Source organism: Malus domestica, chromosome 10 (assembly GCF_042453785.1).
Source record: "Malus domestica chromosome 10, GDT2T_hap1".
NCBI classification, from domain to species: domain Eukaryota; kingdom Viridiplantae; phylum Streptophyta; class Magnoliopsida; order Rosales; family Rosaceae; genus Malus; species Malus domestica.
Window position 1 is genome coordinate 36248061 of NC_091670.1, and position 26927 is coordinate 36274987.

At 40.6% G+C, this 26927-nt stretch overlaps 1 protein-coding gene across 12 annotated transcripts in view; it reads right to left on the reverse strand.

Moving 5' to 3' along the window:
• Window positions 1–26927, reverse strand: part of LOC103402133 (coatomer subunit alpha-1-like) — a 35442-nt gene that overhangs the window by 7607 nt on the left and 908 nt on the right. For 2 of the 12 annotated variants that reach the window (XM_070807059.1, XM_070807056.1), the window contains 8 exons: window positions 15084–15151; window positions 14891–14927; window positions 13731–14696; window positions 13522–13641; window positions 13383–13432; window positions 8437–8811; window positions 8221–8288; window positions 6907–6980 (listed from right to left, as the gene is read on the reverse strand). In XM_070807059.1, the coding sequence (XP_070663160.1) occupies window positions 14920–14927; window positions 15084–15151 (76 nt within the window). In that variant the 3' untranslated portion in view covers window positions 6907–6980; window positions 8221–8288; window positions 8437–8811; ... (2 more) ...; window positions 13731–14696; window positions 14891–14919. Of the gene's footprint in view, window positions 1–6906; window positions 6981–7103; window positions 7146–8220; window positions 8289–8436; window positions 8812–13382; window positions 13433–13521; window positions 13642–13730; window positions 14697–14890; window positions 14990–15083; window positions 15152–26927 lie in introns of all 12 variants that reach the window. The other 10 variants (XM_070807057.1, XM_070807052.1, XM_070807051.1 and 7 more) reach the window with 9 other exon arrangements.

Below are 26927 nucleotides of genomic sequence, written 5' to 3' on the forward strand. Positions count from 1 at the left end.
AGGGTCAAAACAAGTCCATCAAATCTAGAGTACGTTCGACCCTGCTGATATGGGATACTTTTGCTTTTGACAGAGTAGTGGATGTATCGGCACGTGTGCTGTTACGCTTGTCTCCACATGCTTCCTTGTATCCTTCTCACTTGCCCTATCTGTTCCTCAGGCAGATGCGGTATCTTCCCTGGGAGCATAAGATGTTGAAGATGAGTACTCGAGAGCAATGCCAGGGTAAGGGGTTCCAGGCAGTCAGTTCCTGGCTGGAAGCTTGATGCCAAGTGCTGACTGATTGCTCTCTTTCTCCTTGTCTTGCAGGTAAGAACAAGGCCAAAGGAAAAGACAAGAAAAAAGCATGATATGGGATACTCTTGCTTTTAACCCTGATGATATGAGATATTCTTGCTCTAGTATAGCTTGTTTACAGAGGTATTATCGGGGGGAAAGAAAGCTGAATATTTCGAAAGGCTTCGTTGGGAGTGCCCTCTCATATAAGAGGAAGGGTTGAGCATTTTTGCAGGTCTGCCTGTCCGTTGGGGATGGAGGTCGACATATATAGGAGTCTCCCTAACATCAAGTAATAATGCTATTCCTTTACCCTGCTTGGTCATAGCACGGTAGTGGGAGCTGCCAGCTTCACAAGTTTTAACTCTGTCAGAGCACTTTGAAAAAGTGGTCTGTGGTATCTGGAAAGCTGATGTTGCGTGTGAAGATTACAGACAAGCTTTATCCAAGGAGATCCGGCTCTTGAAGTTGGGAAAGTGGTGCCTCTTCGGTTTTCGAACAAGCAATCCTGTCGGGGATCTGGCTCTCGAGATTCGGAGAACGATGCCTCTTCGATTTTTGAGAAAGCAATCATGCTGGGGGTCTGGCTCTCGAGATTCGGAGAGCGGTGTCTTCGATTTTTGAGAAAGTAATCATGTTGGGAGTTGGGAGTGTTTTCTCGAATATGAGTAAAGGTTGGGCATGTTTGCTAGTCTACCTTGCCACGAAGCACAGAGGTTGACACACAGGGACTTTCCAATTATCCAGCAGTGGTACTATTCCTTTACCCTCTCTTCGATTTTTGAGAAAGTAATCATGTTAGGAGTCTGGCTCTCGAGATTCGGAGGGCGGTGCCTCTTCGATTTTGGAGCAAGCAATCTTGTTGGGGGTGTTTTCTCGAATGTGAGTAAAGGTTGGGCATGTTTGCTAGTCTACCTTGCCACGAAGCACAAAGGATGACACACAGGGACTTTCAAATTATCCAGCAGTGGTACTGTTCCTTTACCCTCTCTTCGATTTTTGAGAAAGTAATCATGTTGGGAGTCTGGCTCTCGAGATTCAGAGGGCGATGCCTCTTCGATTTTAGGGCAAGCAATCTTGTTGGGAGTGTTTTCTCGAATGTGAGTAAAGGTTGGGCATGTTTGCTAGTCTACCTTGCCATGAAGCACAGAGGTTGACACACCGGGACTTTCCAATTATCCAGCAGTGGTACTGTTCCTTTACCCTTGTGGGTAATAATATGGTAGCTAGGCCGTCAAAATTTATGTGTCTAAACTTTGTTAGTGTTGTTTCTTTGCTATTATTTTACCCTTCTTGGTCAGAGCGATGTAATGAGAGTTGCAAGCTTCACGTGTCTCGACTTTGTCAGAGAACTTTGGCAAAGTTATATGTGGTACCCATGAGCTACTGTTGCGTGTGGGAAGTGGGTGATTGAACAGTACGATTCATGTGCTTTCTACTTCGCCAGAAATCTTCGACAGAATGCCCATAATTTCCGCAAAGCTGAGTGTGCGTGTGACAGGTGCTGACAAGGCTGAAAAAGTAGTCTCAACTTTGTCAGAGAACTTTGGCAAAGTTATATGTGGTACCCATGAGCTACTGTTGCGTGTGGGAAGTGGGTGATTGAACAGTACGATTCATGTGCTTTCTACTTCGCCAGAAATTTTGAACAGAATGCCCATAATTTCCGCAAAGCTGAGTGTGCGTGTGACAGGTGCTGACAAGGCTGGAAAAGTAGGTGCCTCTTCGATTTCTGAGATCGACCCTCGTGGTCTCTGAGCAGCCCAGCTTTTGAGAAAGCAAACCTCTTCGATTTCTGAGATCGGCCCTCGTGGTCTCTGAGCAGCCCAGCTTTTGAGAAAGCAAACCTCTTCGATTTCTGAGATCGGCCTTCGTGGTCTTTGAGCAGCCCAGCTTTTGAGAAAGCAAACGCCTCTTCGATTTCTGAGATCGACCCTCATGGTCTCTGAGCAGCCCAGCTTTTGAGAAAGCAAACGCCTCTTCGATTCCTGAAGCTTCGTCGAGTGCAGATTTTTAGAGGCTGACATTAAGTTCCAAAGCACACTTGAATATCCACCAGTAGAAGCTCCATTCTTGCACTTCTAAGATCTTGATTTGTCCGACCTCTTCTCTCTTCTACACCTTTGAAAATGTCTGGCCCCTCCGACCGTCGTTTTGACTTGAACCTTGTTGAAGAGGCAGCCCCGCCTTCTCCAGACAACATATGGCGCCCATCCTTCGTCTCCCCTACTGGTCCTCTTACCGTTGGGGATTCCGTGATGAAGAATGATATGACCGCTGCGGTAGTGGCCAGGAACCTTCTCACTCCCAAAGATAACAGACTACTTTCCAAACGGTCTGATGAGTTGGCTGTTAAGGATTCTCTGGCTCTTAGTGTTCAGTGTGCAGGTTCTGTGTCTAATATGGCCCAACACCTATTTGCTTGAACCCGCCAAGTTGAATCATTGGCGGCTGAAGTGATAAGTCTCAAACAGGAGATTAGAGGGCTCAAGCATGAGAATAAACAGTTGCACCGGCTCGCACATGACTATGCTACAAACATGAAGAGGAAGCTTGACCAGATGAAGGAATCTGATGGTCAGGTTTTACTTGATCATCAGAGATTTGTGGGTTTGTTCCAAAGGCATTTATTGCCTTCGTCTTCTGGGGCTGTACCGCGTAATGAAGCTCCAAATGATCAACCTCTGATGCCTCATTCTTCTAGGGTTCTGTCCAGTACTGAGGCTCCGAATGATCCCCCTCCGGTGCCTTCTCTTTCTGGGGCTCTACCGACTGCCGAGACTTCTCCTAAGCAACCTTTGTGAAGGCTCCCTCTTGTTTGTTTATTTTGACTCAAGTATATGTACATATTTGTAATTTATCGGGGATATCAATAAATAAGCTTTCCTTCATTTCAACGTATTGTGTTAAATCACCAAAGCCTTCTTCGCTAAGTTCTTTGAATTTTCTTTTGTTGAAGCTTGTATGTTGGAGCTTTGTGAGTGGAGCATGTAGGTTGAGGTAGTGTTCCCTTAATTTCCCGAGCGAGGACAACTTCTCGGTTGGAGACTTGGAAAATCCAAGTCACTGAGTGGGATCGGCTATATGAATCTTAGAACGCCATTGTGTTCTGTTCTGTGTCATGTCCTCCGTTAGATCCAAGTACTCTAAGTCTTTTCTTAGGGTCTTTCTCAAAGTTTTCCTGGGTCTTCCTCTACCCCTTCGGCCCTGAACCTCTGTCCCATAGTCACATCTTCTAATCGGAGCGTCAGTAGGCATTCTTTGCACATGTCCAAACCACCGTAACCGATTTTCTCTCATCTTTCCTTCAATTTCGGCTACTCCTACTTTACCCCGGATATCCTCATTCCTAATCTTATCCTTTCTCGTGTGCCCACACATCCAACGAAGCATCCTCATCTCCGCTACACCCATTTTGTGTACGTGTTGATGCTTCACCGCCCAACATTCTGTGCCATACAGCATCGCCGGCCTTATTGCCGTCCTACAACATCTATAACAGAATCATAGATAAGTTTTTGACCTTCATTCAGTTGCAATTTTAAAAATGTGTTTTTTTGACAATTCTTCACAATCATAATATAATTCTTCTCTTAAAATTTATTTTTAATCTCCAACATTTTTGTTGCATCGTGCATTGGTAAATGATATTTGGCCAACGAACTTGATGCATTGTTAAAAAGTAATTCTAGCTCAAACAATACGGAATTTGAAGATTTCCCACAATCACAAAACAAAATTATTGTAACAAACAATTGTTGTAACTGATGAGACGACGCTACATTTATAGCACTTGATAAAACTTCAAACCATTCTTTATCATCTCCTAACAATCATAATGATTTACACGCAGCTTGATATGAAGGATGTATAACACCATTAATAGTTCTTATATCATCAAAGCCTAATGCACCTTTTTTCAAATTCAAAAGCATTCGTAAATAATATAATCCATCAGATGCAGGATACACATATGTTATCCTGCCTATTGAACCTTTTTGTTTTCTAGGTATCCAAATTTTTTTCCACGTGTCATATAAAAATTTGGAAGGAATTTGTGCATAAGTGAGTGAGCGTACCTTGTTATAAATTTTGTTAGTTTCAAACCAACTTGTTAACATTGTATGGTTAGAAGCATTTTGTTTAATAATTAAATGGAGCGATTGATCCCCACTGAAAATAATATTTTGTTCTAATGGTAAATGCATTGGCAATAGCTCCACAGAAGGTTCCCTATGGTGTATAAAATATTGAAACAATCTCCAAATAGTTTTGTAAGGCGATATGTATCTACAGTTTAGATATGTTAATATTTCATCATTTGGATCCTGTTGAAGAACTAACTGTGCTCTATCTGAACATTTATTTACATATTTGAAGTTTGAACAAATATTTTATAAGCATTGATTGACAACATGATTCAACATTTATGTGAGCATTATATCTTAAAAGCAATTCAACATTATAAGGAACAACAAAACCGTTATCAATTTTGATCCCATTTTTTATTACATATTTTGCATCATCATCACGATGCCTATAAACTGGAAAACCATTCTCTTACAAAATTGTCTCATTTTTTTATGATTTAGGAAAGTTTTTGGAACACTTAGGGCCCGTTTGGTATCCTACCAAAAAATTTGATTGTTCCTAAAAAAAATTTCAAATAACATCACTTAAAAACAATTTTCTTTTAAATCTCAAAATTTCAAAATCTGTTTGGTTTGAGTTTTTAAAAATAAATTCTTTAGTTTGAATTCAAACTACCTTGAGCAGAAACTGGAGGAGAGAGAGAATTGGGAGAAAGGAGAGAGGAAATAGTTGGCGAGGAGAGAGAAGGACAAGGAAGGGGTGAGGAGGTGAGCGAGAGCAAAAAATTACGGTGAGAAGGTGAGGAGTGAGAAGAAAGAGAGGGTGATGAGACAAAGGCCGAGGAGAGAGAGAGAAGACAGGGTGTGACGAGAGGAAGGAGAGGGTTGGGAGGGAAAAAAGAAAGGGTTAGGAGAGAGAGCCAAAAAAAGATGTTGATGAGAAAGCAGAAAAAACTCTAAAAACTCACTTGTAATGTTTTTAAGAAATAGCCTATGTTTTTAAGTTAGTTTTGAATCCAATTTTTAAAAAGAGTCATACCAAACAAAAATTCAATGCCTAAAACTCAAAAAGTGTTTTTCAGTTAAAAAAGTTGAACTCAAGTAGGATACCAAACAAACCCTTATTTTCCTGCATGCAAGGAGAATTTTGATTAATATGCCCACATGGACCATGAATCATAAATTGATTAACAATTTCATAAAGCTGAGGATTGAGAAACTTGTTTTGTAACTCATCAGAAATAATTGAATGAGAATGAGGCAAACCTCTTTTTTGAAATTCAATCGTACAAACATCTGTTTGCAAATACAATTGAAACAAACAAAAACCCAAAAAAATAAAGTTAGCTTGATGAACCAAAAAAAAAAAAAATTGAGATAAGAGAAGGAATAAGTTTTCAGAAACTCACTTGCCTTAACCTGTCCAAAAGGCTTTCCAAATTTGATGAAATCAAGCATATCATCAAGCTTCATTTTAAATATTCTATAAATTATATTAGGTTAGGTTTGTAAACTGGTTTTTTTTTTTTAATTCTCTTATAATTTCTAGCCACTTTACATTACATATAAATGTTATTAACATTTTTGCCCTAAATTGTTTGCTTCATTGTCACCTCTCAACATTGCATCATAAATTCCCTTGTAAATTTCACTTCTTAAATTTTTTTGATTTTGTCTAATGTAATACAGCCTATCTTATTCAAGTGTTGCATAATAATCTACCAAATACTGTTGAAAAAAAATCTACCTCCTTTTAACAATGTAGTTAAGGACGGATCTCTTTCTTGAATCTGATAAGCTATATAAGCTCTCATAGGTATTTTTTGTCATTTTGTTTTTGGACCATAATAATTTTCATTCCATTTCAAATCTGGTCTATACTCATCTTCACCATACGGAAAAAGAATAGGATTCTAAAGAGCCATAAATTTCAGAGTAAACAACTGTTTGTCTCCATAGCAGTTTCTCAGAGCATTTATGTTGTCAGAAAGATAGTGCTCCACTCCAGAAGGATGGACAAATGTACCAGATGGAGATTGACCCAAAGAAAACATAATTAAAAGTTAGCATCTGATGACCAATTAAGGTGATGCAAGAGGGCAACAGGTGATGTGAAATTATTATACCAAAATATCCAATGTTTGTTAATCTAATCACCCAATAAAATAAAACAGAAATTAAGCACAACAATATCAAAATTAAAATGAAGGAATAATATGAAACCTTGTGCATAGAACGTTCGTGAGAATGAATCACATAACAATCAAGGGTGGACAAATCACAAAAGTGACAATTAAAGGGCACCTAACGGACACCCCCATCTCTCTCTTTGCAATCGCAGAAATCTCTCGGGTTTGAGGAAGTAAATGGAAAACAAAATGCTTTTCCATCCCTTACCTATACCCATACCTCCCTTACCCATTCCCTTTACCCTCGCAGAAAATCGTCCCATCTCTCTCTCTCTCTCACCCTTGTCCCATCTCTCTGTCTGCAAATCGCAAAAAAGAAACCCTAAACAATAAAGCAAAATGGTACTTACTTGTTCCTTGTCCAAAACTGTTGGTGCCGCCGCACATTGTTATCAATGGTTTATCAAATCCTTCAAAACTTAGACTGCATGAAGAATTAGAAACTAAAAGATGAATATATGCTGTAAATCATCATATAAATGTAACTGCATTTAAAAAAAAAAGAATGAATTCTATTTCATCAGTATGGAACTGCATGAAAAGTTACATTGAATGCAGACTCAATCAATTTCCCCAAAGTCATTGTTATCTGAAAATCAATACCAAACCCATAAATACCACCATTGAATTTGGCAAAACCCAAAAACAAAATACAAAAATTTAGGGTTTTTATCACAAATTGTCTCTAACATTGATCAAACACATCATTTTGATCTCTGACATTGAAAATCAATAGAAATGATCCCTGAGATTGATCAAACACATCACAAATGATCCTTTCGTTAAAAACTCTTTGGACAATTTTCAAAGCTTCGTAACTCAATCATTTCTTAACCAAATTCGACCCATAATATATCAAAATGAAGATAGGAAAGTGTAGAACAATATTATACCTATTTGGAAGCCCAATGGTTGCCGGAGATGGCCGGAAAATAGCCTCAAATGTAACTGGTCCGCAGAAAAACTGGAAAACTCGCCGGAAACTGGGTAAACTTTAAACATTCATAACTTCTTCAATACTCAACGAAATTGAGTGATTCAAAAATGAAAATCATAATTCTCGACGAGGCAAAGAGAATGGTACCTTTATTGACTGCTAATTCACCATGGTTTGGCCGGAAAACGGCTCGAAATTGGATAACCATTTTCGAGTTAGCCAATTTTGAGCTATTTTCCAGCCAAACTACGATGAGTTAGCCATCAAGAAAGATACCATTCTCTTTAGCCAATTTTGAGCCGTTTATGAACGTTTAAAATTTACCCAGTTTTCGGCGAGTTTTCCAGTTTTTCTACGGACCAGTCACATTTAGGCTATTTAAAAGCCATCTCCGGCAACCATTGAGCTTCAAAATAGGTATAATCTTGTTCTACACTTTCCTATCTTCATTTTCATATATTATGGGTCGAATTTGGTTAAGAAACGATTAAGTTACGAAGCTTTGAAAATTGCTCAAAGAGTTTTTAACGGAATGACCATTTGTGAAGTATTTGATCAATCTCAGTGACCATTTCTATTGATTTTCAATGTCAGTGACCAAAATGATGTGTTTGATCAATGTCAGGAACTATTTGTGATAAAAACCCCAAAAATTTACTCATATAATCACAGAAAAACATGAAATTTGAGCACCCATTTGGCCAAGTTAAAGGATAAAGGCTCTCACATCATCATTGTACTCTTTGGGAAGATCTTCTAATACTGGTTCTTCCTTTTTCTTGCTCTTCCTCAGAACTGCCATAAAAAAAACCCAGAGAAGCACACAAATTCAAAAAAGAAAAGGTCCAAAACTGCCATAAAAGAAAGCAACAAATTTATCAGAAAGAAAAAATTACAAAAACCAACTGATGTGAGTGAGTAGTGAGAGGTTGTGTTAAGACACCTGAAACACATTTTGGTTTCAATTGAGAGGGCCAGAGCCTTGCATGTGAGGAAGATGACGATAGGATTCCAAAGACAGAAAAGAGTAAGACAACAGAGGCAAGAGAAGGGAAATGGCGGCGAGAGGAAGATTGGACGGAGGTGAGACCGTCTATGGTGCGACACAGTGGGTTTCACAGCTATTAATCAAAATACACAACATGAAAGCCTGTTTGATCACTGTGCCAAAATTTCTGCTTGTTTGCAAAATTGGCAAAATTTGCACACAGGTTCACAATTCGTCGTCTTCCTTTTATCAATGGATCCTTTAAATATCCAAATGATCAAGGTCGATCGTGCTTGCAGAATACTTGATGAGCTCCTTTTGGTAATCCACCTAAAACAAATAAGCACAATATCTATGTAAACTGGCATTTCACACAATTATACATTAGTTATGGCATCTTTGGAACTAAATGACTTCAACCTTAATATCCTATAAGCAGTATGTTTCTATATTTTAAATCATGTTATGATAACAGGTAAATATAGATGATACAAAAGTAATTTATCCAACCATTTGCCATGGCGAACACTATTTGCTCCAATTTTCAGGCGATACAAACTTCTTGGTATCATTGATGGCACTGAGATTCTTCGCCATTCTTGCACGATCGCTCGATGAACCCTACCTTCGAGGATTGGTATGAAAAGGATCAAAATCTCTTGATCTGGCTTAATTCTACCCTATCAGAAGAGATCATTTCGTTCACGGTTGGGGTTTCCTCTTCTCGTGAGCTTTGGGTGAAGCTTGAACAGCGTTTTGGTGGAGTTTCGGAGGCTCACATTCACCAATTGCGATCGCGACTTCAATCAATTTAGAAAGGATCTCAGTCCATCTCTGAGTATCTTTAACAAATCAAGGAAATTGTTGATTCCTTGCAAGCTGCTGGTGTCCGATCGTGACCTAATTGCTGCCACCCTACATAGATTGCTTGATGAATTTGAGTCCTTTATTGATTCTATCATGCTCCGGTTATCTTCTACATCCCTTGATGAACTCCATGGTCTCTTACTCACCAAAGAGTTGTCCATGGCTCACTGCAAAACTGTTAATTCATCATCTACAACTGAGCCCTTTCAAGCCTTCTCAATGCAATCTCAGCCTCCCCTGCTTCCTACTCCATCTGCTTTTGCTACTCAGAACCAACCACTTCACTCTGCTTCTCGGTTTAACTCAAATCGTGGTAAGCCACCTCGAGTTAATTTCTCCTCAAATCGCAGCAATCGCAATTTTCATAATAATTGTGGTACTTTCACCAACAATCGTGGAAATCAAAATTATCAAGGCTCTCGCAATTATCAAGGTTCTTCCACTTTCAGATATGTGGTTATACCAGTCATGAGGCAATTGATTGCTTTGATTGTATGAATCCGAACATCTGTGGTCGAATTCCTCCAGCCAAACTTGCTGCTATGTGTGTGCATCATTCAGCCAAACCCTTTCAGCCTTGGTTAATTGATTCTGGCGCCACTTCCCACATCACCAATGATGTAGCCAATATTTCTTCTCCTACTCCCTACATTGGGGAGGACAAAGTGTACATTAGAGATGGTAAAGGATTATCTATCCATAATATTGGTTGATCATCTCTGCACACTCCTCATAATTCCTTTTAAGCTGAGAAATGTTTTACATGTTCCTTTCATGAAACATAATCTCTTGTCTGCTTATCAATTTCTTAAGGATAATAATTGTTCATCAACTCTTGACCCTTATGGATCCACTGTCAAGGATCACATTTTGAGGAAGATGCTTTTGCAAAGACCCATTAGGGATGGTTTCTATCCTCTACAAGGTTCCACCACTTCTCATACTTCTCCACCTTTAGCTTTTGTCAACATTAAAGCAACTATCAATAATCTTGCACTGCAAGGCAAGAAGATTGAGCTTCCTTTTGGAGTGGCTTCTTCATCAACAACTCAAAGTCTCCAACTTCTGCATTGTGATCTATGGGGACCTGCCTCTGTCACATCTAATGGTGGTTTCAAGTATTACATACTTCTTGTTGATGATTTTAGCAAATATAGTTGGTTTTTTCCATTGAAGTCCAAGTCCGATGTATTTTCTACATTTGTTACTTTCAAAAACTATGTAGAAAACATCAGTGGCAATAAAATCAAGATTCTGCGTTCAGATTCAGGGGGTGAATTCACTAGTCACTCTCTTGCTTTATTTCTTAGTGCACATGGTATATTCCATCAGTTTAGTTGTCCACATACTCCTGAACAAAATGGTTGTGCAGAGAGAAAACACAGACATCTTATTGAGACAGCTTGAACATTACTTGTTGCCTCTCATGTTCCTCAGGTTTTTTAGGGTGAAGCATTCTCCACTGCAATATATTTTATTAATAGACTTTCTATTTCTAGTTTTACAAAGTCACCTTGGGAACTCTTCAATCAACATCCAGAATACTCTAAATTGAAAGTCTTTGGCTGTCAATGTTATCCATGGCTTAAACTTTACATACAGCAAATTGGATGCTAAGAGCAAAAGTTGTGTGTTTTTTGGATATAGTCTTCAACATAAAGGCTATAGGTGTCTTGATCCCATGACAAATAGAATCTACATATCAGGACATATTGTCTTTGATGAAAAATCTTATCCATTTAAGTCACTGCAGCTCCACAATTCCATTTCAGAGAATTCATTTTCAGAATATTCTCCATCTTTGGACCTTCACTTCAGTAAACACTTCTCAAGTTCCCCTACAGCTAGTAACTCTTCAGAACCACAGTGTACTTCTGTACCTAATCCCATCACTCAGATCTTAACTTCAACTGAGAATCCTTCATGCAATCAGTTAGTGGATAATTCTCACGGTTCTTCCAGTTCTGTCTCTCTCAAAGAATCCTCCCTAGTGCCTATTCAGACAAGTCATCCACCTATTTCTGTGAATCCACGTCATATGATTACAGGATCTAAGGCTGGAATATACAAGTCTAGAGCTTATGCAGCAACGAAACATCCATTTCCAGTTGATCCTGAATTTGTTCCCAGTACTTATTTGCAAGCATCAAAGCATGCTCACTGGAGAACTACAAAGCAGGCTGAATATAATGCTTTAATAACCACGGGCCCTTGGTCTCTTGTTCCATCTCATCCTTCTCAGAATGTCGTTGGTTGTAAATGGGTGTTTCGGGTCAAGAAAAATCATGATGGAACCATTGACAAACATAAAGCCCGCTTGGTGGCAAAGGGCTTTCATCAGCATGAAGGGAGTTGATTTCAAGAAACCTTCAATCCTGTTGCTAAACCAGTTACCATTATGATTCTCCTTACACTTGATGTCCAATATAATTGGTTTTTGAACCAATTAGACATTAGCAATGTATTTCTTCATGAAGATTTAAAGGATGATGTTTACATGCAACAACCTCTTGGTTGTATTGATCCTAACTCTCCCAGTTTTGTTTGCAAGCTGAAGAAATCCTTATATGGTCTTAAACAAGCTCCTCGATCTTGGTTTGATAAATTGTTTCAAGCCCTTCGTACACTTGGGTTTCACCAATCTCAATCTGATGCTTTTTTTTTTTTTTTTTGTCCTTAATGGACCTCAGTTGGTCATTGTCCTTGTTTATGTGGATGTTATCTTAGTCACTGGACCCAACTCTTAACTTTGTCAACAATTTATACAACAACTTAGCACTCAGTTTCCAGTGAAAGATCTTGGCCCTTTACACTATTTCTTAGGGTTGGAAGTACACAGATCCAACAAAGGACTTTTTCTACATCAGACCAAGTACTTACTTGATCTTCTTAAGAAAACAAATATGAAAGGTGCAAAACCTTGTTGCACTCATCTTGGTTCTAAGAAACTGGATCACAGTGGGTCTCTCTTATCAAACCCCACTGAATATCGCTCTATAATTGGTGGTTTACCATATCTCACTTGGACTCGACCGTATCTTGCATTTGTTGTCAATCAGATATATCAATTTATGCATGCTCCAAGAGAACAACATCTTCAAGTAGCAAAAAAGGTCCTCAAGTTTCTTAAAGGTTCTATTTCCCATGGTTTATGGTTCACTAAAGGTCCTATCAATCTTTCAGCATACTCTGATGCTGATTGGGCTGGTTGCACATTTGATAGGCGGTCCACCAGTGGATATTGTGTATTTCTTGGCTCTAATCTCATCAGTTGGAGTGCAAAGAAACAAAGCATTGTTGCTCGTTCCTCTATAGAAGCTGAATATCGTTCTTTAGCACATATTGCTGCAGAACTCAATTGGGTCTACAAAATTCTCAAAGATCTTCATTTCCCTCTACCTACACTGCCTACACTATGGTGTGATAATATCTCAGCCATCTCTTTAGCATCTAATCCTATTTTTCATGCTTGAACCAAGCATGTTGAGATTGACTATCACTACATCTGGGAGTTGGTACTAGCAAATCTCATCAAAGTCCACTATGTTTGCAGTGAAGACCAATTGGCTGATCTCCACACCAAATCTGTCTAAAAGCATATTCTCTTATCTGTGTTCCAAACTTCCAATTGGAATCCTGTTTGATTCCTCTTTTAGCTTGAGAGGGTGTATTAGGGAGAATGACAAGTCATCCAACACAGTTACTGTTAAATAGTTTGTTAAAGCTAAATGTAATTAGTTCTGTTAGTAACTGTATAATTAGTTAAGGTAGTTGAGGGTAATCTTGTAACTAGCCTAAGTCAGCTAAGGCTATATATATTCACATCTGTGTAACTGATTTATTCATTCAATACAATTGGAAAACTTACAGAGGAAGTTTTATGTTTCTATAAAGAACTCAGCCAGACTCGATTCCAAACAACATTCACAATTTCATATAAAATTTCAAAAGCCAGAGACTTTAGTGTAAATTACAATAAAATATCATAAAGAAAGCAAATTGTAATAGAAGTCTGATCTACAATTAGGATTTACCTGGATATGGTGATTTACGTTTCCATTGGAAATTTTGCATGCATTTACATCTGATTGAAAAAATAATACATCATGAGTTGGCAAGAAGGAACTTTGATAAGCAGATAAAGAAGCAAGATTGAATATAAGTTTCGTGTACCCTGAAGTTGTTTGTTCTTGCTACAGAAAGACTCGCATCCGTTGTAGCCGCTTCTATTTTCTTCATGGTTTCAGTAATGGTATGCTTGGGTCCAATTCTTCTTATCTTCTATTTCTCATCCTAAATTAAGTTAACAGTTCAACATTATTCGTTATAAGCTAAAAAAGTAGGATTAGTTATTTTTGTAAATCTATTTCTTGTAAACTTGCCTGTTCCTCGAACAGACCTGACAAATCGAGATCATTTGACATGGCTATCAATTGGAATGCATTCATAAAACTTGAGGATTTGGGAATTATTGTCTCCGCCACATTTTCCTGCAATGAAAATAACAATTGTAACAAAAATCAGATATTCGATCACAAATCAAAACAAAGTGCTATAATAAAGGTCGTACCCAGTGCACAAAGTGCTATCAAAGGAAAATATTTCAGTCGATGAAAATACAAAATTGGACTCAACAACCATATTTTCATTTGGTGACTAAACGAATAATTTAGAATGATACAAATTTGATTTGTGATTCCATTATACTTGATTTGTGATTCCATTATAATTTCACTAAAAATGATCAAATTTTGATTAAAACATCAAACAAAAAAATCTCATATGTTACAGATTGGAGCAACTAAGTAAAGAATCTATTGATATGATTTTCAACCTAACTATAAAAAGGAGCTTTATAACAGCGCAATCAACATCATTCGAACCCAACTAAAAAGAAACTGATTGTATGCTATAAATTCGATGGCTAATTTGATTTTGCATTAAAAAGAGTCAAAGAATATTGAAAATCACCAAATCCCATCACAACATTGCATCAGCAAAGAATCGAACCCAAATGTAAAGACCCAGACCATGAAAACATAACAACACATTACCTAAGTCAAAGAATGGAAGAGCGTCAAGAAAACACATGAAATCAGATAAAAAAACATAATATTGAATGAAACATGAAAAGGGTGAGAGAGGGAATTGATATGTATGAAGACATTCGCATATGATAGTGGCCTCGCAGTAGTGTTTGTCGCAGAGATTGGAACATATCCATGTGTCTGAGTTGTGTGCATAGAAATGCTGTTGGTAGACTGAATGTACGCAAACGTGTAATCGCATTTCCAGAACCATTGACGCATTTGAACTATCGTCTTCCATTGAGAGAAAAATGCCACTCACTGAGAATTGAGAAAAAAGGGAAAAAAGAACATAACCCAAAACCTTCTCGAAACCAAAATATAGCGAAAATACAGTACTTTATTCATGAACAAAACAAACCCCAGAGAACAATCAAAATTACTAACTTCCATTGGCAAATATATATATATATATATATATATATTGAATTCTGAAAGCGATGAGAGAAATATACCTTTGGGGTGTCGATGCTAGAAGAGTGAGTTAGGGATCTGAGATGTTTGAGAGCTGGAATGTTAGAGCAATTTGTGCGAAAAAGTTGAAGAGCTTTGAACTGAGTGAAAGACATAGAGAGTGTGGAGTGAGAATGGCAGAGAGAATTAAAACCAAACCAAACAGTAGAAAATCAAGTATAAAATGGTACTTACCTTGTGAATGAGGACATGCAGATGCCGGATGGACGAATGAGAGTACATCCAGGGTCCAACTCCTTGTCCTGTAATTCCAGCATATAAACAGCAAAATACAAAACCAGAAACCCCCAAATTTATTCATTTCTTAATTGAAAATCCAGAAGACAAAAAATGCAAGATTTAATTAATGCACAGAAAACCCAGATCCCACCCCAAATTTATCCTTGAAGGTTTTTTTTATAAATCAACCAACCATTAATCAGAGAAGAAACAAATGATTGAGTAAGGGGAGGAGAGAGTTCCACTGCGAGAGAGAGTGTTTGAGCACAGTGGTGCTGTCGAAAACGGACCGAAGGGACAAACCTAGACCCCAGCCAATATCCCTACCCCTCTCCCTCAAATCCCTACAGACTAAAATGACCATCGCACACCTGCCTTTCTACGATTATAAACACGCTGCATGAAGATCAGCGATAGAGAGAGTCAGTGGCACCTCGTAAATAAAATGAAATTCGGGTCCAAAGACTGTTTATTTGTACAGTGCAATTTCAAAGCCTTCTTTAAACTAAAGTAATAATTTACATGTCACATCATATAGTCCTAATCTAAAATTCTAAACTTACTATTTATCTTTGAACAATTACACTCAAATTTTGTTTACTTTACCCACTTTTAGATCCAAACTTTCACACGTACTTATATCAGAAGTGTTATCTAGAAGATAAGTTTTTAATTAATATTGTCAATGATGTTGTGAACACGGAAAATTCCGGAAACGAAAGAGACAAGAACAACGTGCACAAACAAATATTTGTATTTGATGATTTTGGGTTACAATCTCTCTCTATTTTGATCCTCTGATTTGATTTCCGTAAGGTGTTGATTTGTGGATGTTTTGTTGATCCAAGGGCCGTCAAGGCTTGATCTTGGATGAACTGTTGGAAGTTTCTTCAAGGGGGCCGTGGGCTTGATCTTTGAATGTGGATTTGAGCGGATCTTCAATGAGCCGTTAGGGCTTTGATGTTAAGGATGAGTGTTTCTTCAAGGGCCGTTAAGGCTTGATCTTGAATAACGGTGATGAACGGGTCTTCAAGGGCTTTTGGGCTTGATCTTGAAGAACAGTGATGAACGGATCTTCAAGGGCTTTTGGGCTTAATCTTGAAGAACGGTTGGATGTGTGGATTTGTCGACGTTGTTGATCCAAAGGGCCGTTGGGGCTTGGTCTTGGATGAACGGATGATGAACGATGGTGCTTTCTTTAAGGGTCGTCGGGGCTTGATCTTGAATTGGAAGTTTGTTGATCCAAGGGGCCATCGGGGCTTGATCTTGGAAGAATGATGAACGAAGAACGAAGAACGAAAAACACTTTCTTCAATGGCCATTGGGGCTTGATCTTGAAGGAGGATTTGATGAAGAACGAAAAGGGCTTTCTTGATCCTTCGGGAACCTGGATGCTTGAGAGCTTCGGAGTTTCAGAGCTTCAGAGCTTCAGAGCTTCAAGGTGTAATATGAATTTTCCTCTAAAATGAATGAAATGGGCTTGTATTTATAGAATTTTTCAAGGCCTAATTTTGAATATAATATCCCAGATGAAATAAGTTGTTTTTGCCAAGTGTTGACACGTGTCCTATTTGATGACTTTTCCAACTCATTTCAATTTTCGTTGAGTCGCACGCTACGTGTAAGATTTATGTAATACATGAGCGTTGAAACTTTGATTTATCGGTCAACATTTATTTACCAAAATTTTGATGTCTACAAATGCCCCCACTTCAAGGCGCGTCATATACATGTGCTTGTCACGTGTAGGAGATGCGTTTTGAAGTCCCTTAATGTAGATGTCGATTCAAGGGCCATCGAGGCTTGATCTTGAATTGGGCTGGAGATTTCTTCAAGGGCCGTTGAGGCTTGTTCTTGGACTTTGTTTGAGATTTCTTCAAGGGCCGTTTGAGGCTTGTTCTTGAACTTTTGTTTGAAATTTCTTCAAGGTTGAAATTGGACCACAAGGAGCTTCATGTGGTAGATGATCTTTGGCTTTGGTAGTGGATGAATCGGCACGTATTTGTTTTTTTGCGCTTTGTTGACTTTCCACAGCTTTGATCTTGAACTGGGTTGGAGGATTTTCTGGATTCCTCCAATTGTTGATTTTCCACAGCTTATTCTTGAACTAGGTTTTGATTCAAGGATGGTAGACATTTGATCTTGAATCGGACTTGTGATTTCCTCAAGGGCCGTCGAGGCTTGATCTTGAATTTGGCTGGAAGCTTCTTCAAGGGCCGTTGAGGCTTGATTCTTGAAGGTTGACTCGAACACATGGCAAGCATGCACGAGGTGAAGGTGACGACTTGTTGCTTTGTTCAATCTTTCTAATTCACACCTGAGCAGTTTGGTCAGCGGTATGATCTTCAAGATTGATGGGCTTTTCTTCCATTGGGTGACTTGATCTTTAAGGTTTGGATTCAAGGGTGGTGAATTGGCAAGTGCAGCCCGCAACGCCTGGCGAGTCGACCCAAGAATTTGAGGGTCAAAACGAGTCCTCCACCCAGAGTGATTGCAAACATGATGATATGAGATACTTTTGCTTTTGAAGAAGTAGCGGATGAATCGGCACGTGCTTTGTTGTGCTTGTCTCCACATGCTTCAATGTATCATTTTCCCTTCTCTTATCTATTCTTCTGGCAGAATGTAGCATCTTCTCGAGTTCTTCAGCTCAGACTCCTTCTACTGAGTTGATTGTGCAGGCTGCATTCTTCTCTGCTTGTTTCTTCTGCACGTTGTCTCCACATGTTGCAAGGTATCATTTTCACTTGCCTTATCTGTTCTTCAGGCAGATGTAGCAGCTTCTTTGGAAGTATAGCAGCAGTGGGAGACGAGTACTCGAGAGCAGTGCTAGGTAGGCAATCAGGGAAGGGTTCCAAGCAGTCGGTTCCTTACCCGAGTTTGAGTGGAGGTTCCGGCATATTGTTTTCTTTATCCTTGTCTTTGTAGGTAAGAACAAGGACAAAGGAAATGACGGGGATAAAGCATGATATGAGATACTCTTGCTTTCTACCCTGGTGATATGAGATACTTTTGCTTTGGTGTCATTTGTTTGCAGAGGTACCCCAAGAAATAAGAAACACTGAGTAACTCGAGAGGCCTCGTTGGGAAGGCATTCTCAGAAATGAAGAAAGGTTCTCGGAGATGAAGAGAGGTTCTCGGAGATGAAGAAAGGTTCTGTATGTCTGCCTTGCTATGGAAGGTGAAGGTGGACAGTTATAGGAGGTCCCTTAATACCTGTAGAGGTACTATTCTTTCACTCGTGTCGGCAACTAACGCGTGATTGAACAGTAAACTTCACGTGCTTTCTTTTTCACTGAAAATCTTCGACAAATTGCCCGTGATTTGCGCAAAGTTGAGTGTGCATATGACAGGTGGTGACGCGGCTGAAAAAGACTGGCGCCTCTCCGATATCTGGGATCGGCGCTTCGACAAATTACCCGTGATTTCCGCAAAGCTGAGTTTGCGTGTGACGGGTGCCAACGCGTCTGGAAAAGCAAGATGCTTCTTCGATTTCTGAGCTTGCCTCTTCGATTTTTGAATGGCCTTTTCGAGTTCTGAGCTCGCCTCTTCGATCTCTGAAATCCCATCGAGTGCTGATTTTTTATAGAGGCACGTTGTTCGTTTCAAAGCACATTTGAATTTTCGCTTGTGAAAACTCCCTTCTTGCACTTCTAAGATCTTGATTTGTCCGATCTCTTCTTTCTTCAACACTTTGAAAATGTCTGGACCCTTCGACCGTCGTTTTGACTTGAATCTTGGTGAAGAGGCAGTCCCACCTTCTCCAGACAACATATGGTGCCCATCCTTCATATCCCCTACTGGTCCTCTTACCGTTGGGGATTCAGTGGTGAAGAATGATATGACCGCTGCGGTGATGGCCCGGAACCTTGTCACTCCCAGAGATAACAGACTACTTTCCAAACGGTCTGATGAGTTGGCTGTTAAGGATTCTCTGGCTCTCAGTGTGCAGTGTGCAGGTTCTGTGTCTAATATGGCCCAACGCCTATTTGCTCGGACCCGTCAAGTTGAATCATTGGCGGCTGAAGTGATGAGTCTCAAACAGGAGATTAGAGGGCTCAAGCAGGAGAATAAACAGTTGCATAAGCTCGCACATAGCTATGCGACAAACATGAAGAGGAAGATTAACCAGATGCAGGAATCTGATGGTCAGATTTTACTTGATCATCAGAGGTTTGTGGGTTTGTTCCAGCAGCATTTGCCTTCGTCTTCTGGGGCTGTACCGCGTAATGAAGCTCCAAATGATCAGCCGAGTGATGTGGCTTCAAACAGTCAACCTCCGGCGCCTCTCATTTCTGGAGCTCTGTCGAGTGGTGAGGCGGCACCTGATCGTCCTTGAAGATCCCCTCTTGTAAATTTGATTTGATTTTTTTTTTTTTTAAGTATGTATAATGCAAATTTATGTAAAATTTTCAGAAAAAATAAATAAAAACGGACTTTATTTCTCTTAATGCTTTTTTTTTTTTTGCTGTATATATATATATATATATATATTATACACACACATATATATATGTATATACACATACATATATATATGCATACATATATATATATATATATATATTTTTTTTTTTTCGCGTGGAGTGATCCACCATCCCAAAACCCATTTTCCCTTTGTTTTTTGCATGGTGCTAGCCACCAAGAATCCACCTTCTCTTTTTTTTTTATTATTTTATTATTTTTTTCGTCTGATTTCACATGGTGCTTGATCCACCATTCCCTTTTTTTTTTCACGTGGTGCCAGATGCACCACCACCTCTTTTTTTTTTTATATATATATTTTTCTGTATAAATTTGGGTGACGGGATGAGGAATTTGTAGGAAATGATGAAGACGACGGAGATGCTGCAGTCGAGGCTTCATGACCGGCTAGTCGTTTGACGGCGGTTATTGAAGCTCTCCGCCGTTTGACGTTTGCCACTGCCATTACACAACCATTGCTCCGCCACTGCATTCTTGCTACCTTGCACTGCCGCCATTGCACAGCCGTTGTACTGCCTGTCGTCGCAAAGGAAGGGATCATATTTGCAACCTGGGCGCTTCCCACCAGACCACCAAGCGTTGCCACAAGACCCTCGAAATCCACCTCCATGAAGGGACTCGCCAAGCCGTTGCTGTTCATGGTGGAGTCAAAGACCGTATCGCCAAACTTGAGCTCCTGTGAGCTGTCGGACGTGGTGTCGCAGCTCACCCAACCTCCAGGGTCTCAACCTTTCCAGGTGCTTCAGCTACAGAAGCTATCTTATCTTCCAGTGCTGGCATTTGGTTAGTAGAATCGGGCATTTCTGGCATTTGATGAGAGGATGACTCACTCTTCCGAGATTGCAGTCCAGTAAAGCGTGCAAGATCAATCCATTGCTGAGTTCCCCAATATGAGTTTATTGTCCGAGAAACAAAAGACAGTAGATTCACAAGTAATGTTTGAGAAGCAAACTCGTCAGAAATTCGATGCTCTAGTGTAGCAGCTGTGAAACGCTGGAGTGTTCTAAAACACAAGAGATCATCTCCAAACGACTGCTCAATGACTTCACCTTGGACAGTGACACGGAGTGAACCATGAATTGTATCTGGTGGTTGAGACAATATAGCAAGATGGGTGGGACCACCTCCCCTTCCAACAGTGCCACCACGACCATGGAACATAGTTAGCTTCACACCAAATTTCTTAGCAACGTTGATAAGCTCCTCCTGTGCCTTGTATAACTGCCAGGCTGCAGAGAAACGCCCTGCATCTTTACCAGAATCTGAGTACCCAATCATGACTTCTTGCGTTCCGTTGATCCGCTCTCTATACCAATCAATCGAGAAAAGCCGTGACAAAGCAGCAGGAGCAGCCTCCAGATCTGCAAGCTTCTCAAACAGTGGAACGACTCTATAATGGTTTCTTCACGTGGCATTTACGTTGCAGGAGCTCAACTGCGAGCACATCAGATGGAGCAGTCGCCATTGAGATGATGTATGCTCCAAAGTTATCAGATGGAAGTTCTTATATCACATGTAATGTGTCCAAAACATCAGAGATTTCTTCCGTTTTTGGAAGATCAAGACCAAACAGTGGGCGCTTGCCACATAATTCAGATAAAAGCCACTCCTGACGGCGTTCTTCAGACCACTCACGATAGGAACCAATTTCCAGATGCTTGGTGATGGCGTCTATCACATCAGTATGCCTGTCAGATTCTTGCCTAATATCGAGCTTCACAAGTGAAAGTCCAAAGGTGGACCCTTGCCTTAAGAAATCAAGAAGTGACCCATCAGCAATTGCTCGGTTACCACAAGAGCAGAGTGATCTGTAGCAGGGTTCGAGAGGTTCCAAGAACTGCTCAACACTGATCAGTATTGCCTCCTCCGGAATGTCAGAGTGCCCACTGGCATCACCTCGTCGTGGTGGGCGAAGTAGTTGTTGGAAATCGTGATTCCAGTGAACCCATGATGGCGTCGATCAGTCCGTCGGCGCAGAACGAGAGGGAGCAGTGGTCGATCCAGATTTTGCGAGCGCCGAAGAGGGAGATGTCGTCGCCGTCCGATTTGCCGCGCCAGCCAACGTGGGTGGGGCTGGAGGCGATGTTGGTTGCCGGCGGGCTTGCAGTGGTGCACGTGGACGTTGACGCCGCGGCCGTCGATGGTCTTGAAGCTGTTGACAATGAGCTCGTATTTGAGCTTAATGGTCATGTCGGCCGAGAAGATGATCCAAAGGGGTTCGTTTTGGATGACGGCGTGGCGGAGCATGCTCGGAGTTGGGTTTGCTGGGTTGGAATCGGATGAGTCGGTGACTATGTAGATCAGGCTGAAGACATGAGGGAAAGAAGGAGCCAAGTGGGCGAGGAAGTTGATGGGCCCATATGTCTTGGGTTTAGGAGTTGAATGAGGATGGGCCATGGGATCTGTCTGGACCATTGTTGGTGCTGGACCGAGACATACATATATATATATGTTTCCTTTTCCTTATTTCCTTTTTTTCTTTTGAAGAAATTGTATTTTTTCTTTTTTTCTTTTTTTTAATAAAATTGACTCTATTTAATAAAACATTTTTTTTTATTTTGATGTGACTGAACTTGAAATTGAATATTCAAGCTGCCTACGTACCCTTCCAAAGAAAGAGATCAAGTCAAAACGTAGTTCAAATACTTTTTTTTTTATTTGGACTTTTTTTTTTTTTTTTCTTTGGTGCCGTTTTCAGTTTCAACTCGTGTAAGCCAGGAGCTTTGGGTTGGTGTCGCCTTTTATGCTCGTGCAGACCAGGAGCGTTGGTGTTGCCTTTTATGCTCGTGCAGACCAGGAGCATTGTGCCATGTAGTTTAGGCTCGTGCAGGCGAGGAGCCTCGTGTCCTACAGTTTAGGCTCGTGCGGACAAGGAGCATTGCTTCGTGCAGTTTAGGCTCGTGCGAACAAGGAGCATTGGTGTTGCCTTTTATGCTTGTGCAGACCAGGAGCTTTGTGCCATGCAGTTTAGACTCGTGCGGGCGAGGAGAATTTGTGAATTTTGTCAAGCAATCTGGGAGAGGCGTTCCTCACAATTTTCATAGCAAGGAGCTTTGACCGTGTGATTGAAGAAGTCTTCGGGCAAGAAGTCGCACATCGTGATGGCAACGGACGATTTTTGTGTCGCAATTTCATCATCTTCAACACGTTCACGTTGCTTTGAAGGTTGACAAGAGCTGTTTTGCCCCCTTTCCAATTGGCGGACTTGTGGAGGAGGCGTATGCTTCTTGTGCAATTTCTTAGGAGTGACTTGAGTCCATCCTTCAACTTTGCTTGTCTTGGAGGATGCCCCCAGCGGTTGAGGTGAAAACTTTGAGTCGGAAGAGCCAGAAGTGAATGTGGTATAGTTTGACTTCACCACATCGTCAAGATCTAGCTCGATGATTCCTTTCTGAGCCAGCTTCATGATGAGATCTTTCAGCACGAAGCACTTTTATGTCGGTTGACTGATGAAGCGGTGGAATTTACAGTACCTTGGACTGTCGGTGCGATTCATCTCTTCTGGCCGTTTGCACTCAGGCAAACTAATCACCTTCTTTTCCAGCAAGTCTTCTAACATGGCAACCACATCAGAGTCGGGGAATGGATAAGTTTTCTCCTCAAGCTCCTTTAAAGTGTGTCTACGCATCTCTTGATCACGAAAGCCTTCGGCTTGAATCGCCTTGCCTCGTGTAGGGATTTTGACGGGAGCTGTGTTGACTGTCATTGCTTCCTTGGTGGATTTCCACGCAGTCTTCTCCAACTTTGGCCCAAGAACTTTGTCGTTCTTATAGTCGACGATCGGTTCTTTCTTCCCATGATGGGCGATGCTCAACTCCATGTCATGGGCGCGGGTGGCTAGCTCTTCGAAGGTCCGTGGTTTAATGCCTTGAAGGATGTATTGCAAACCCCATTGCATACCTTGGACGCACATCTCGATTGAAGAGGTCTCCGAGAGCCTGTCTTTGCAGTCGAGGCTTAGAGTGCGCCATCTGTTGATGTAGTCAATGACCGACTCATCTTTCCATTGCTTTGTGCTCGTTAGCTCTAGCATGCTCACAGTGCGGCGAGTGCTGTAGAAGCGGTTGAGGAATTCCTGCTCCAATTACTCCCAGCTGTCGATGGACTCGGGCTCTAGGTCTGTGTACCACTCAAAGGTGTTTCCTTTCAACGAGCGCATAAACTGCTTGGCGAGGTAGTCTCCCTCCGTCCCTGCATTGTTGCAAGTTTCGACGAAATGTGCAACGTGCTGCTTTGGGTTTCCTTTTCCATCAAACTGCATGAACTTTGGTGGTTGATATCCCCTCGGCATCTTTAGGGCATCAATCTTCTTTGAATAAGGCTTTGAGTACAGCCCGTAGGTATTTGAGCTCCATTCGTACTATGCCTTGATGGTGTTGGTGATCATCTTCTGCAGCTGCTGGATAGAAAGAGATCTCATGAGTGCCGCTGCTTGGTCTGGCTCCGGATTCACATCGTTTTTCTCCACCTGAGGCTCATCTTCTTCGTCATCTCTTCTCTTTAGTGGATCATTCTCCGGGTTGGGGTTCTCGTCGTCCTGTGGCTCCAGCCGGCTGACGAGTGCAGCGATTTGCAAGTCTTTTTCTTCCACAGTTCGGGTTAGCCTTGCGATTGCTTCATTCATTTGAGCCAGCTGCTCATCGATTGAAGTTGCTCCAATGGTCATGACTTGCATGGCTGAACTGCCGCTCGAATCGGTATCGGAGAGCATGGATTCGGAGTATTTCCTTGGACTTTCGCCCCTTGGTGCCCTTGGTGAGGCTAAGGTGATCAAAGGCTCGTGCCTTGGGTGCTCTTCTTCCTTTGGCAGAGTTGATGCAGAGGTGAAAGAGGCGGCAGAAGTAGCTCTTGCCTTGCTTCGAGTCATGATGCCTAAAGTGACACCACTTGCGACGAGGACGCTCTTGTTCTTTGCGCCAGTTGCGGGAACAGTTTGAGCCTTCCTTGATGCCATTGATTTTGGAAGTGTGCTCGAATTTCTTGAACGGAGAAAGAGATGAGAGGTAGAGATTGTCCCACTGGGCGTGCCAATTTGTGAACACGGAAAATTCCGAAAACGAAAGAGACAAGAACAACGTGCACAAACAAATATTTGTATTTGATGATTTTGGGTTACAATCTCTCTCTATTTTGATCCTCTGATTTGATTTCCGTAAGGTGTTGATTTGTGGATGTTTCGTTGATCCAAGGGTCGTCGAGGCTTGATCTTGGATGAACTGTTGGAAGTTTCTTCAAGGGGGCCGTGAGCTTGATCTTTGAAGGTGGATTTGAGCGGATCTTCAATGAGCCGTTGGGGCTTTGATGTTAAGGATGAGTGTTTCTTCAAGGGCCGTTAAGGCTTGATCTTGAATAACGGTGATGAACGGGTCTTCAAGGGCTTTTGGGCTTGATCTTGAAGAACAGTGATGAACGGATCTTCAAGGGCTTTTGGGTTTAATCTTGAAGAACGGTTGGATGTGTGGATTTGTCGACGTTGTTGATCCAAAGGGCCGTTGGGGCTTGGTCTTGGATGAACGGATGATGAACGATGGTGCTTTCTTTAAAGGCCGTCGGGGCTTGATCTTGAATTGGAAGTTTGTTGATCCAAGGGGCCGTCGGGGCTTGATCTTGGAAGAATGATGAACGAAGAACGAAGAACACTTTTTTCAAGGGCTGTCTGGGCTTGATCTTGAAGGAGGATTTGATGAAGAACGAAAAGGGCTTTCTTGATCCTTCGGGAACCTGGATGCTTGAGAGCTTCGGAGTTTCAGAGCTTCAGAGCTTCAAGGTGTAATATGAATTTTCCTCTAAAATGAATGAAATGGGCTTGTATTTATAGAATTTTTCAAGGCCTAATTTTGAATATAATATCCCAGATGAAATAAGTTGTTTCTGCCAGGTGTTGACACGTGTCCTATTTGATGACTTTTCCAACTCATTTCAATTTTCGTTGAGTCGCACGCTACGTGTAAGATTTATGTAATACATGAGCGTTGAAACTTTGATTTATCGGTCAACATTTATTTACCGAAATTTCGATATCTACAGATGTACCAATCGAAATTGATATGTCCACTTTATTTTTTGCTTGATATCAAAATTAACATCGACAATAACATACCACTACAAAAAAACTTGTTAATTACCACTCTAAAAACTCGTCATGTAAAATCATGAAATCATCGTTTATGCCTTTTAAAGATGCTCATGCGATGCTTGTGATCTCGTCGCAACAAACTCGTGTCACAAAAGTTTTCACAACTTATTGCGAAGCATTGCAAGCATCGCAAAGTTATTTTACGATGGCTTTGCGACACAATAATTAGCGTCGCAACTGCTTTGATGGTGAAATGAAACAAAATATTTATATATGCGTCAATAACATATGGAGAGTCTGTCTTGCACAAAGAATACTTACATATGTGTCAATAACATATGGAGTCATCTTTGCATGTCCCAGTGTAGGCTTCTTTGTTTTACTATGTGGATTTTTGTGGATATATGGGGAATGCAGAGAAGAAAGTTCACCAAACTCAAAGAAAATACTTTAAAGAAAATGGTGGCTTATTGTTACAACAACAAATCGCTAGTCAAGGAGGCTCTGTGAAGACAACAAAAAATTTCATGGCAGAAGAACTTGACAAGGCAATAAACAAATTACCATGAAAGTAGAATCCTTGGTGAAGGAGGCTATGGAATAGTTTACAAAGGAATATTAGCAGCACATAACAATAAAGTGATTGCCATAAAAAAAAGTCTAAAATTGGTGTCCCAACCCAAAATGAGCAGTTTGTCAATGAGTTGATTGTTCTCTCTCAAATCAACCATAGAAATGTGGTGAGGTTATTGGGTTGTTGTTTAGAGTCAGAAATTCCTCTACTAGTTTACAAGTTTGTCACTCACGGCACTCTCTTTGAGCACATTCATGGCAAAAAGAGGAAAGGATCATCATTTTCATTGGAATTACAACTCAAGACAGCAGCTAAAACTGCTGGAGCACTAGCATACTTACACTCCTCCGCTCTCATACAAATTATACACCGAGTTAAAGTCGTTTCCAGGAAAACAGGAGTCTCAGTGGAAAAGCCCTTTTCCGGTTACTAAAGTTTTTCAGAATGGTAATGTGGACATCAAGGCTGAGGGCAAGGGTTTCACATTTAAGGTTACCAAACATCGACTTAAACCCTTCATAGGGAAGTTCGGTGAAAGCGAGTCATCGACTTAAACTCTTTACTTTATGTTTCATTTGATTTTCCATTTTATTATTAGTTTAAATTTCTAGATGCATTTACATACCTAGGTGTTAAAAATATATATATAAAATATAAAAAATCC